Below are 12,581 nucleotides of genomic sequence, written 5' to 3'. Positions count from 1 at the left end.
CTGAGTAAAGAAGTTACGAAAACAGGAGAAGATGGGTAAAGAAAGTAATTGTAGAAGCTCTATGTTCTTAGTAAGCACAGCTAAAAATTCACATTAACTATTCGGTGATAAATCCACAGAGAGTGTCGTTTATTATGAAAAGGACTTCATCACAGACAAAAAAAACACAGCCCTGTGACTGTCATCACTCACTCACAGGGGTCCTGAGAAAAGGGAAAAAAATACATGTTCTTATTTCTTTAACAAAATTTCTACTATCAACAAGTAGAAGATACAATATTTTGAAAAAGCCTGGGAAAACAGTATACATCACTTTGGAGAACTTGGAAAAAAATAGTGTCCCCTGCTTTCCAGTGACCCCTGCCAGCTGTGACAGGAACAGCACTATTCAATCCCAAGAGCCGCTCCTCCCTTCGCTGCCTGGTTAACTGCCTCACACAAAGTTGATGGGAGGACTTTTTAATGCACTTATGCCTCCCTTCCAACACATCATCAATACTCTGTTTCCAATTTCCAAATCGGAGATTTGAGTTCTCCCAGAATTCACACTAATATCCTACGGATACAGATGGGGCCAACTTTCTGAGACAAGCTGAGCTAACTCTGCTTTGCAAGGAATCCAGTACTACCGGAATACTTGAAATGCTCTGTGGAGTTCCCAACAATTACTGACCATTTATTTGTATGTCACATTCCACACAATACAAGAGGAAAAAACTGTACTACAAACATTGAATTAAACTAACTGGGTTTCCAAATTATTTTCCAGATAACTCAAGCTCATATTTTATCCTTTATAATATTTTTTATCCAGAAAAAAACATATACTGTCGGCAAAACATAGCAACAGAAAATCCGACTGTGCACACATTCCGCTCCAAACAGCGATGAGGATCTTAAGCACACCAGTTTCGAGTACTGCTCTCAACCTTCACCTTCAGAAATGAAAATTGTTTGCAAATATTGTTAAGAAGAGTTGGGGGGGGGGGGGGAAGTTGTCAAAACAAGTGTAATGTGCATATTTTCATCACTTCCTTACTGGAACAAAAATAAGACTTCTGAGAAAAGGATTATCCCTTCCAGGGAATCACAAATAAAGAGGCAAATCAAAGAAGATCACCAAAACCTTCAGAGCTCCAGAAATAGCCAAATACATACAGCTATTTATAACCCAGAGATTTATTCAAAGAACACTTTTAGCCTCAAATCTCAGGAAAACAAAGACATCTCATGCCAAGTGCTAATGTATGTAACAGAAATATATCCTTCTGCCCCTTAGTGACCACTCTAAGCGCAGCTAAGATACTAGGAGGCAATTACTAGGATTAACAGGTTATTTCAAGTGATGCTTTTCTCTCTGATAAAATAGATACCACCATCTGTTTAACAGCATCAACACGAAGATATAAGCAGGTAAATTACTGATGACACACTGTATTTAGTCTCATTACTATTACAGAACTTGTGTGTCAAAATTATAAAACCAGCTGTACTTTCTGCAGGAATGTTTCATCACAAAGAAGTTCAGAATGTTAATTAAAGTCCTTTAAACAAGTCAGGTTTTCCAATTAATTACTTTTTCCAGTTAATTATATGACAATTATAAGACATGGGCGAATTTGGAACAAAATGCAAGGCTCAGGAGCATTCCTTTTAAAGTGACCAATAACATGTAAAAGCACTACAAGACAAAATGCCACGCGTAGAGCTTAAGAATATGAACTACAACAGTTATTGAATCTGATACGATTGAGTCACGGCCACTCAGAGAGTATATATAAAAACCAAAAGTAAAAGAAGCAAACACCTGGGTAGCTGTACTAATGTGTAATCACTTTTCCTCACTGTTCTCCTTTGTTTCTCATAGAACCAACATCAAATAAAACATCAGAGAAATTAATATGACAGAAGAAATTTTAACTTACAGAAGGCAGCCTAACATTTCAATTTCCAAACTGAAAATCCAAGAAAATGTTTAAGTTGTAGACAGGTTGTCATCGGGTTAGGACGCAAAGGGGGTGAAAATGAGATAAGGAATAAGAAAGAATGCATCAAAAGAAGAGGAACGCGTGTAAAATACAGATAGAGAAGGCAACGAGGTCAGAGACGAAGGTGAAGATGTCAAAATTTAAGACCTTTAAAAGAAAGGAGAAGAAAACAAAAGTACCATCGCCTGACACAGGCATTAAAACAACTCAAGATGCATTAATGCAACTTACCACCGTAAAGGTGCGTTATGGCAGAAGTCAGACTTAGCAAATACAAATACCATGTACGGGAACGGCCAGGAGCTGAAGCCCTGACCGCGCAACTGTACATCGAACACCCACAATAAACTTAGCGATCCGTGGCCACCAAGAACGGGTAAAGCTCATCAGGACGGCGCGGCCCCCTGCAACAGCCGGCGCAGCCCGCTCCTGATGCGGCCACACGGCGAGGCGGGAAGGGCCCGTCAGCGGCCGCCCTCAGACCTCCCGCCCCGGCGAGAAAGGCCCGGGGGACGCCGCGGCAAGAGCTCCCGCCTCAGGGGGGGAACCTCGGCGCCGCAGAGGCCGCTGGCCTCGCGCCCTTTCGCCGGCCAGGCTTCCCCCCGGGGCGGGGGGCGGCGGCGGGAGGCCGCGGCGCGGCGGCGGGCCGACAGCGGACCCGCTCTGGCCGCCCGGGCAGGGGCGAGGGGAGCAGCGGCAGACGGGCTCCACCGCGCCTCGCTGGGGATGCGCGTGCCGCCGCCGCCCCGCACAGCCCTGTCACTCCTCACCGCGCGCGCACCGCCGCCTCGCCCCGGCCGCGGCTCCTCGGCCGAAGCCGCTCCGGCCGCCTCCCCTCGCCCCCTTCCGCCGGTCGGCCCCTTCCCCAGCCACGCGGGGAACTTGGCTACCCGGTTCTCCCCCTTCTGCCGCGGCGGAGATACCCCCCCCGTGCCACCTCCCCCGCTCTTCCACCAACGCCTCCTCCTCCTCCTCCTCCGCTGCCCGAGGAGGGTCCCGACCTTACCGGGCGCCCGGTGCCGCGGGGAGGCGGCGGAACGGGCCGGAGCGCGCGGCAGACAACAGCGGCGAGGGCAGCGCGAGACGGCGGCGGGCGCGCGCGCGGCAACAGCTGAAGCGGGAGCGGGGGTGGGAGGGGGAGGAGAGGAGGAGGCGCGCGCCCGCGCGGCGGCGGCAGCAACAGCGCGCCACCCGAGAGGGCACGCGCCGCGGGGGCGGGGCCGGGCGCGCAGCGACCGCCGACGGGGCGGGGCCGAGGCGTGACTGGCGGCCGCGCTGTCCAACGACAGCGGGAGGGAGGCGGGGCCGGGCCGCCGCAACCGACAGCGGCGACCGACAGCTCTGCCCCGCATCGGGCCGCCGCGATGGGCGAACAGCCTCCGCGCGCGTTGACGGCAGCGAGCGGGGAGCCTCCAGCCGCCCCGAACGGGCTGCCCGGCCTTGAGGGGCGTCGCCGCCACCGAGGGGGTGAGGGAGGAGGTGACAACGAATTTGAGCGGCGTCGCGGCTGCCCAGTGACGTTGGAGCGCGGTAGGATGTGCGTCCCCGCCGCCCAATAGCTGGGCCCGGGACGGCGGAGGAGGAAGGCGGTCGGTTTCCTGCGGCGGAGCGGGTCGGGGGGGAGCGCAGCCGCCGCTTCAGCTGCACGCTGGTCCCCCGGAGCCCGGCGGGAGGGGGATGCCTCGAGACCCTGCGCGGGGAGGCGGTGGTGCAGGGCGGCCCGGGCCCGTGCGGTAGGTGCCGGAGGGCGGGAGGGGGCTTCCACCTCGGGTTCCCGCGCTGCGCCCAGGGGGACGGGGCCTTGCGGGGGGAGCATCGGGAGAAGGCCGGTTCGGCCGAGGGAGGAAGCGAGGAGGTTGGTGAGCCGGCAAGGAGAGCTGCAGTGGGAGTGCGGAGAAGGCCGGGCGGTCCGGGGTCAGCCGTGAAGGCTGAGGAGCGGGGTTCGGCCTTCGCCGCCGGCGGGACTCCGGTCTGGGCCCTTCCCTGCGCGTCCCGGCAGCTGCTGGAGCCGCATCCCCCCGGGGCCGGCCCGGGCTCCCCGAGGTGCTCACAGACAGCTGGAGACACTCGCTGCTCATCAGAGCACCGCGAGAGGCTGTGAAATTGCTGCCTCGGTCGGTTACCAGTTTCCTCGTTCTGTTCCTCTGAACAGTTTCTGAATGTTATGGCTTTTTTCCAGCCCCGTTCAGCACTCGAGAGCTGCCGCTTCACAGGAAACTTTAGAGCAAGCATTCCTGTTCAGATGATGTTGTAGTTTGACTTTAGTTACATTTTTAGATCTGTATAGACTACCTGACCCGAGAACGCACCGATTGCAAGAACTTGTAAACATATAACCCACATTCGTATCAGACTAGTTTAAACGTGGTTTTAAAACAAGGCTACTGAAATATCTCTCTCTGGGTGTTAAATTACTCCCACCTACTGTATTGCTTTAAAAATGTCATTTAAGCAAGCTAGAGCTCTGTTTCATCTGGCTTCAGAGTAATATAATTTTTCGAACTTTGTTTCAAGGTTTAAATTTAAAACTATAGATCCATGTTAACATTGAGACAAATGTCACGTGTACGTTTCCCTCTTTATTTTTTCCTTCTAAACATGATTAAAATGAGCTGTCATAATGTACTAATTATATAGCTCATTCTACCAAGGTCAGTAATGCTACTTAGTGTTACTCATTACTGAATGTTTTCATTTCCTACTAATTGAACTACTAAAAGGAGTTGAGAGGTTTTATTTTTACACTCTGCCTTTGTTCCTTGAGGGTTTTCACAGAAGAGCTAGTTCACATTTGCATCCTTTTTCCAGAGTTAACCACCTTGTTGTGATGGCTGACCTCTAGCCGATAACCTCCTTTCTGTCCTGATGAAAGATGGTAGAACGCTGTAGGTAATCAAACCCCTCATCATGATGTCAGCTGTATTCCCAGCCTTTAAAATTCCCTATCTTCCTTTACTTGGACTGTAGGAGTATAAGATCTCAAAAGTAAATGTGGATTTTCTTTTAATCAGAAGAAGCCTCTGAAATGAAATGGAGCCTTGCAGTTCTTGCCCAGTCCCACAGCTCCATCTCTTCCTTAGGTCAGAGAAAGGTGGCATAATATCACATATGCATTTTCTGCCTCTGCTTTTTAAAATTGTTACCAAGTGGTTCTGAACACTTGGAGAAAACTGAAAATCTTTTTATAGAGTGAGCAACTTTATATGGAGTAGCCTCATCTAATACATCTTCAGTAGCTGTCTGTTTCCTCCAGATAGGTGCTGATAGCACGTTCTTTGAGTACATGATAATCTGATACTTCTCACAATGTTGAATTCCTTTTTTCCTTTCAGGCCCAAGTTTCTAGTCTGTTTCTTTGGTTTCTGCTTTCTCCAGTTAATAACAGATTCTCCTTTTTTTTGTAGTACCTGTAGCATTGATTTCTGGAATTAGTTTTCAACAATGTTCTCACCAAAAAAATGAATGTTGAAGGCAGATCACTGCTGTCTTCACCTGAGCCACAAACTTGCACTTGAGAGTATCAGGAATGGTTTTCAAAATACTGTAAATCCCTCGGACAGGTCATAGTAGCTGTTCTGTAACTCTCTGAGCCTGCCAGCTGGTTTGGGTATATTTCTACAAGAAGACAAGAGCAATACTATCTAAGCCCCCTCCAATTGTTTTTGTCTATTTAGCAATTACCTCTTAGGTTGAGTGTCACTGCTAAGCTTCACCCCTTTCCTGAGGAGGAGGTCTTGGTTCCACCCTGCCAGAAACTGGCTTTCACTAGACCCTTTGGTGATTTGAGCTGAAGAGAGTCAGGAAAAAACAAACTATCTATTTTAAACTTTTTTTTTTCCCCCACTATTGAACTCAAAGAACTGGCATGCTTTGTGTCACATGTGTGTGCAATTGTGTGTCAGAAGACAGATATTTAAACTGTGGGCTAGTTGTGGTGTATGGAAGCCTTAGATACAGCCTGGCTCTAATGTAGCAGGGTCAGCAGCTGTGACTTCCTGCCTTCTGGTTCCAATGCTTATCTGAGCTCAAAGTTGGTTCAGTTTGCTCATCTGGAAAAAAAATGAACCCAGTTAAAAGATGCAAATAGATTTCTGCTGGTTCAGAGAGTTTAATAGGCTTTATCAAGCAATCTCATGAGCACAAGTCATAACATCCAGGAAGCATCAGCAGCTTGTGGCTGGGGCACTGGTGAGATAGCGGAGGCAGGTCTAGTCCTTCCCTTGCAGCGTCTGGCGGTGAGGACCGGATGCTTCAGAACACATCACTGCACTTTCAGTAACTTAAATAGTTTTCTAATCTGGAACAAATTAAAGCTCAGTTTCTTATTTCAGGTGGAAGAATATAAGTGCTCTAAAGGGAATTATCAAATCTCCAAAAATATCAGACTTTCAAAGAAAGTTATTTCTGCACTGTTTCACAGGTGTGTGTATATATATATATATATATATATTCATTATCTATCTTTGTAGCATGAAATCTTGAGGAAGATGATAGTTCTTCTCACCTATGCTTCTTATACTGTCAGTGAAAATCCTTTGGCAGATGCTGTAGTAAAAGCATTCACTTAGGAACATAAAAATTAACTTTTATGACGGTGGTGGTATGTGCACTTGTCCTTGTCCTTCTTTTGTTATGACTACATGGAAATGTAGATGTATTACCAAGCCAATAAACTAAATAGTTTTCCCTCAACCAGAGCCTGTGACTTGAGCTACCCACCTACCAGGAAGCGAACAGTACCTGTAGCTTTTAGCAGGCTGACAAAGCAGCAGCAGTGCTTACTGGCAGTTTCAGCCTGGGTCTTCTCAGTGGCAGCTCTGCAGACTGCAGTATCTTCCAGCAGGTTTGTTACCTGTACTTGTCAGTTGGGTTACGTTTGATGTGATTATATTGTTATGATGAGAGAATTGTTCCGTTTATTTTCAACTGTGAACTAGGAGTGCTGCTGTACTGGAGGAAAATGGCTCTAAACGTTTCTTAGCATACAAGAGTCCCTCTGTGATTAGACAGCTAGGTTAGGATTAAAGCGTAACTTGTTTCATGGATGGACTTTAGATGAAAGCAGCTGACTGGATGGCAGACAGGACCAGACACCTCCACTGTGAACTGTCCTTAGAACAGAAATGCTCAAAGTGGTTTGTCGGTGAGGCTGGGAAGGCCAGAAAAAGAAATCGGCCTCCTTGAGGGGATATGCCCAAGGGATGTGCAGTGTCATCTTTTGACACCTTCCCCTTTTTTGTTTTGGTAGGTTGTTGCTAACAGTGAAAGACTTCCTCTCAAAGCTGTTTAAATGAGAATGTCCCTGGCGCAAAGAGTGCTACTGACATGGCTTTTTACGTTACTCTTCCTGATCATGCTGGTCCTCAAGTTGGATGAGAAAGCACCCTGGAACTGGTTCCTCATTTTTATTCCAGTCTGGATATTTGATACGATCCTCCTGGTGATGTTAATTGTAAAAATGGCTGGACGTTGCAAGTCTGGTTTCGACCCTCGCAATGGCTCCCCCAACATCAAGAAAAAAGCCTGGTATCTGGTTGCAATGCTGCTGAAGCTCGCTTTCTGCCTCGCCCTCTGCGCTAAACTGCAGCGGTTCACTGCCATGAAACTGGCCTATGTCTTTATCCCTTTGTGGGCCTTGCTTCTCGGGGGCATGGCTGAACTCGGATACAACATCTTCTATGTGCGCAGAGACTGAGCTGTAATGTACTGTGGGGCTTTCAGCACTGAGCTTGGGACCAAATCAGTGGATTATTCTAGCTTTGCCACAAACCCAATCTCCCAATTAGAAGACTAAATAAGAAATGAGTCAGGCTCGAGACTTTATCAAAACCAGGCTGAAACCTGGAAGTAGACTTGCTCCACTGTTTTATTTGAAAACTATCACATGTGCTCTTGTAAATAAAAGTATTTGTTCACCATAAGCTGTTCCAATATTATTATTATTGCTGTTTGCGACATGGGATAAGATACAGACTCTGCACGTGCAGGTAGCAGACCTTCTCAAAGGAACCGTAGATGTTCCCTTCTAGAGTACTTAGCACATGGGGTAGTCCTTGGAAAGAGAACTTAAGTTTTCTACTATTTGTTTTGTCATTCAAGAAATAACCAATCAACAGTAGCATCCACAACATGCAAAGTTTGCTTTCAGTATCAGTAACAACTGAGAGCTGCAAAAAAGGCATCAAGTGACTCAGCATTTTTTTCGGTGAGAAGCAACTTCCACTCTGAAAACATGTACTTCTGGGTTTTTTTCAGCTGCTGCAACAGTAAGGAAAAGGGTTAGTAGCTGAAGTGAGCCGGCCATCCAAGAGCCAGAGAAGAGGCAGCTGATAGTGATGACCTTCCTGAGGGAGAAATCACCAGAGCTGTGTGAGAGTGAGGCTATGGCCTGAGTTCTGTAGGGCATCTGGAGCCAGAGCAGTGGTACTCTAACAAAGGAAAAGGTTTTTTTAATGTACACATACAGCAAATCTCTAGGGGTGAAGCCTGGGCTTTGTGGAGTCCTGGGAAAGCTTTTCAAGTCACAAATGTAACGAGTGCAACTCCTGGGAAGAGTTGGAACCGTGAGCATGTTCTGGAGACTGAAAGTATTCTTCCATGAGCTAAACTAACACTAATTTCAAATGTACAAGTTGTCCAGGCCACAATTAACATGCATGAAGCTACTGCTCCACTTACACTTCCTAGGTACAAAAGACGGTCTAGTGAATGAGAAAAGCCCAGGAAAACCAGTCCAAGGTAACAGGAGCTGACTAGATCAAAGTGTCTCACCAATAAAATTTTAATTGCATACCCTGAGCTGCACTTGCCTCTAAGAAAACCCAAACAGACGCAAAACCTGTTCCTGCAGTGTGGATTGACTGTTGCTGTTCAGGGCACAGGCACACAGGCCCCATACTGTCAGAACCTGCCACAAGGGTGGGAGCTGGGAGAGGTGCCTGTTCCACTCTAAGGCAAGGGCTCTCCCTTCAGAATGTGGGTGACAAGTGATGTTTAGGAAGAGTTTAAGTAAGTCGTGTTTGCTGCAGCCTGGCTGCCTGGCCTGCTTTGCTAGAGCAGAAATGGAACAAATCCATCTAATCATTAGCTGTTGTTAAAAAAAAGGAAAAATCTGTAAGTCCTTTACTACAATAAAAATAATGCATCAGCTTTTACTAAGCTAAGCCCTGTACTCAGCCCCACTTTAGAAGCATCACAATTTCTGGGGAGCTGAAACTACCCTATAGCCATCTCTTGTCCCTTCAGTGCTTACCAGGAACAGCTGTGTTTGGGAGGTGTATCTGTGCCTACCTTCATCCTGAAAGATAAGTGGTGGAAAGGCTTTTTGCCCATTTGTATGAGGTTCTCAAGAACAGCTGTTGCCTTCATCATCTGATTTTTCTTTTTTTTTGGTGCTTGTGATTAGCCATAGCTGTGGGGAAGGGGTAAGAGTGCTCATGGTGGTACAGGTTCTTGGGCCTGCTCAACAGAGGAGAGGGAGAGGAAGCATGCATCTGTACACACTACATGTAACTACACATGTGCGTGTATAAATATAGGGTATAGAGAATATGCTCACTTTGTACAGGCAATTGAGGTCTTTTAAGCAGTTCCTCCCATTCTGTCAAAGGCAAAGCAGAGTCACTGAGATTCCTGGGATGCAATATTCCAGGTGTGGCCCATGCAGACAAGCTAGACCTCATGGGGAACTTTTATTGGATGTTTTAAAACTTTATGGAGGAGAAAAAAGAACGTCTTAAGACCTACCACCAATTAAGGTAAACTTTTATGAACCAATTAGACACTGAGTAAATACACAACAAGCATTTAAGCACTTTAGACAAATAACAGAGACGCGTGCTCTACTGTTTGGTATGTTATGGCATCAAGCATAAAACCACACACCCAAAACCTTTCCCTGGCTGATGGTTATCAGAGAATAAAAGCAAAATTGCCTGGTTCACACAATGCCAACCCCACCTCCTTACAACTTTACACAACAAACCCTGGGTAATAAGGACCAGCCTCTTTAGGGCTGGATAGGCCATGAGGGGTGACTCTTCCCCCTTGATCAGCCCCTTCTGTTCCACAGATGTAACAGAAAAGTTTGGCATCTCTAACTAGAATCGAACAGAGTTGTTCCAAATCTCTGACTGCTGCCTCTAATTCAACAGAAGATCAACAATTTCAGTGTTTTGGCTGTGCATTTGGTTGGCACTTTGTTGTTGGCACTTTTAAATTGAACTAAATGGCTTTGATTTTGAAAGCTAAAGTAGATGTTTCTTTCAGATGTCCTACAAAACTAATAGAGAAATTTATTTTCTTTAGCAAAAAATGTTTTCAAGACCCAGGGAGTTGCAAGTGCCCAACTTTGCAAGTTCCTAGTGTTTACAAAGATACTGACCTAAACTGTGCTTACACTTTTGTACCCGCAGTCTTGCTTTTTTGTGATACTAGAACTTCATTCAAAGATTTTTTTACAGATGATGCCCAGTTGGGTGGGAGTGTTGATCTTCTTGAGGGCAGGAAAGCTCTACAGAGGGACTAGCCAGGCTGGAGCAATGGGCCAAGGCCAATTGTGTAAGATTCAACAAGGCCAAGTGCCAAGTTCTGCACTTGGGTCACAACAACCCCATGCAAGGCTACAGGCTGTGGCAGAGTGGCTGGAAAGCTGCCCAGAGGAAAAGGACCTGGGGGTGTTAATCAACAGCCAGCTGAACATGAGCCAGCAGTGTGCCCAGGTGGCCAAGGCGGCCAATGGCATCCTGGCTTGTATCAGAGATAGTGTGGCCAGCAGGACCAAGGCAGTGATTGTCCCCCTGTACTTGGTACTGATGAGGCTGCACTTCAAAGGCTGTGTTCAGTTTTGGGCCCTTCACTACAAGACACACACTGAAGTGCTGGAGCGTGTCCAGAGTTGGGCAATGGAGCTGGTGAAGGGTCTGGAGCACAAGTCTGATAAGGAGCAGCTGAGGGACCTGGGGTTGTTTAGGCTGGAGAAAAAGGAGGCTGAGGGGAGACCTTACAGCTCTCTGCAATTACCTGAAGAAGGCTGTAGCACACCAGAGACCACCTATTCCTCCTTCACCTCCTTGCAATTATGAGCAGCAGCTGGCACAGGGTTTGGAAGGAAGAACTTCGCATTTTAAGACAAAGCTGCTGAAGGCAATTCAAAAGCTTGCTGTTCTGAAATGAAACTGGAGGTATTTATCATACGCTGATGATATTATATACATAATATATATACACAATATATATTGGATATGAGATATTCTACATGTTTTATTTATCTTCAAGTTATTTATACAAACTTGAACAGCTCAGCATGCATTGTACGCAAGTATCTACTTTAGTCTGATTAAGGAACAGACTGAATGCACACCTGTGAAAGGTCACGAAACTTAAAATTTCCAGTTACCTATTCACACTGCAGTTGTGTCACCACTTTAGAAGAGTACCCAGTTTGCTGTTCTTTTTATTCTTTAAAAATACAATTATGTGACACAGGTGTTCCTATCTTCAACAAACTTTAACCTGAATGCTCTAAGAGCATGTATACGTGCACCCAAAATGCACTGCTGGGCACAGGTGACAGGATTAAAAGCAATGGTAGTGCAGGATACAGTTACACCAGCAGCTAGCGGAGGGAAGCACTGTTACTTTCTGACACAGAGGCACATCAGAACAAAACATCTTAGCATAATCTCATGGAAATTTTTACATTAGCCCAGTTTAAAAGTTGGGTGACACAAAGGTATAGATTAAAGTAAAATTTATGAGACTTCCAGAACATCCAAATTATCATGATGTTGGGTGTCACCTCTTCTAACCGTGTTGTATTTTGGGAACAAAGAACATCGCTTTTCAGTAACAAGACTCTTGAGTAACTGCATCCTCAGAATTCAGTTCTTTGAATCTGTTAGCACAGATGTATAGCACATCACACTTCTTTTTTTAATTAAGACTGAGGTAAAAATAACTGCAGTGAGTTGTAAAAAGAGTTTTTGTACCTTTATTGTTCAATGTTTTGGATGGAGTCAGCCTCCCGTATCATCTGTGCAGACCTGAACAAGCCTGGGAATCTACCTGCTGCTGGCACACATCAGGCTCCTTGGAGCACGGCCATTTAAGGGATCACTGCAGCTGGGCCACTGTTCAACATTCGTTCAGCAGTTAAGCTGTTTCCTTCAGTCTGCCTTTTCTAACACATCCATCGCAAGCAGGCCAGTCTAAGAAGTCTCCATACGGCACAGAACAACAACATACAAGCAAGAAACAGGCAAGAAGTGAGAACCCATTTCATTGTGAAATTTATGAAGAAGCTACTGCTAAAAGACAGTTTTTTAGTCTTAAAAAAAAAAAAAATCTAATTTCCAAGACAAACAAAAGCTCTCAGCTGCACCAATCAGACAGACAAGTACCTGAGTGTTACTGCATGCTTAGGCTGTAGCTTTAGCAGTCTTGGATCAACACAGGTGTAATTCTCAAGGTTTTCTTATTCCTCAGACCCTTTGGGAAGCAGCTTTCTCCACCAACTGCTCTTTTTTGTCTCCATACAGACTAGATAAAAAACCTGCCATAAAAAGCATAAGCTTAAAAACACAGGCCCAAGCT

At 46.3% G+C, this 12,581-nt stretch overlaps 2 protein-coding genes across 14 annotated transcripts in view; one reads left to right on the top strand and one right to left on the bottom strand.

Annotated features, from left to right (window-relative positions):
• PHTF2 (putative homeodomain transcription factor 2) overlaps positions 1 to 3,083 on the bottom strand; it is a 63,286-nt gene extending 60,203 nt beyond the window's left edge. For 3 of the 4 annotated variants that reach the window (XM_062019602.1, XM_062019616.1, XM_062019609.1), the window contains exon 1: positions 2,995 to 3,083. The gene's annotated coding sequence lies outside the window, so the exon portion shown is untranslated. Of the gene's footprint in view, positions 1 to 2,219; positions 2,284 to 2,994 lie in introns of those variants that run through there. The other variant, XM_062019606.1, reaches the window with a different exon arrangement.
• A 212-nt stretch (positions 3,084 to 3,295) lies between these two features.
• TMEM60 (transmembrane protein 60) lies at positions 3,296 to 7,909 on the top strand. Of its 10 annotated transcripts, none has more exons than XM_062019573.1 (4): positions 3,296 to 3,455; positions 6,320 to 6,408; positions 6,685 to 6,831; positions 7,237 to 7,909. In XM_062019573.1, exon 4 carries the CDS (start codon positions 7,279 to 7,281, stop codon positions 7,681 to 7,683), a length of 405 nt encoding a protein of 134 aa, XP_061875557.1. In that variant the 5' UTR covers positions 3,296 to 3,455; positions 6,320 to 6,408; positions 6,685 to 6,831; positions 7,237 to 7,278; the 3' UTR covers positions 7,684 to 7,909. The 10 variants fall into 10 exon arrangements, with proteins under 10 accessions (XP_061875557.1, XP_061875547.1, XP_061875518.1 ...); XM_062019563.1 differs by having other exon boundaries at positions 3,296 to 3,518; XM_062019534.1 differs by having other exon boundaries at positions 3,296 to 3,721.
• Positions 7,910 to 12,581: the final 4,672 nt, after the last annotated feature.

This window comes from Colius striatus, chromosome 1 (assembly GCF_028858725.1).
Source record: "Colius striatus isolate bColStr4 chromosome 1, bColStr4.1.hap1, whole genome shotgun sequence".
Taxonomy (NCBI): domain Eukaryota; kingdom Metazoa; phylum Chordata; class Aves; order Coliiformes; family Coliidae; genus Colius; species Colius striatus.
The sequence above is the reverse complement of the archived record's forward strand: the minus strand, read 5'-3'. Positions and strand labels throughout refer to the sequence as shown.

Coding starts and splice junctions, on each gene's coding strand:
- TMEM60 (XM_062019598.1), top strand. CDS start 7,279: ATGAGAATGTCCCTGGCGCAAAGAGTGCTACTGACATGGCTTTTTACG.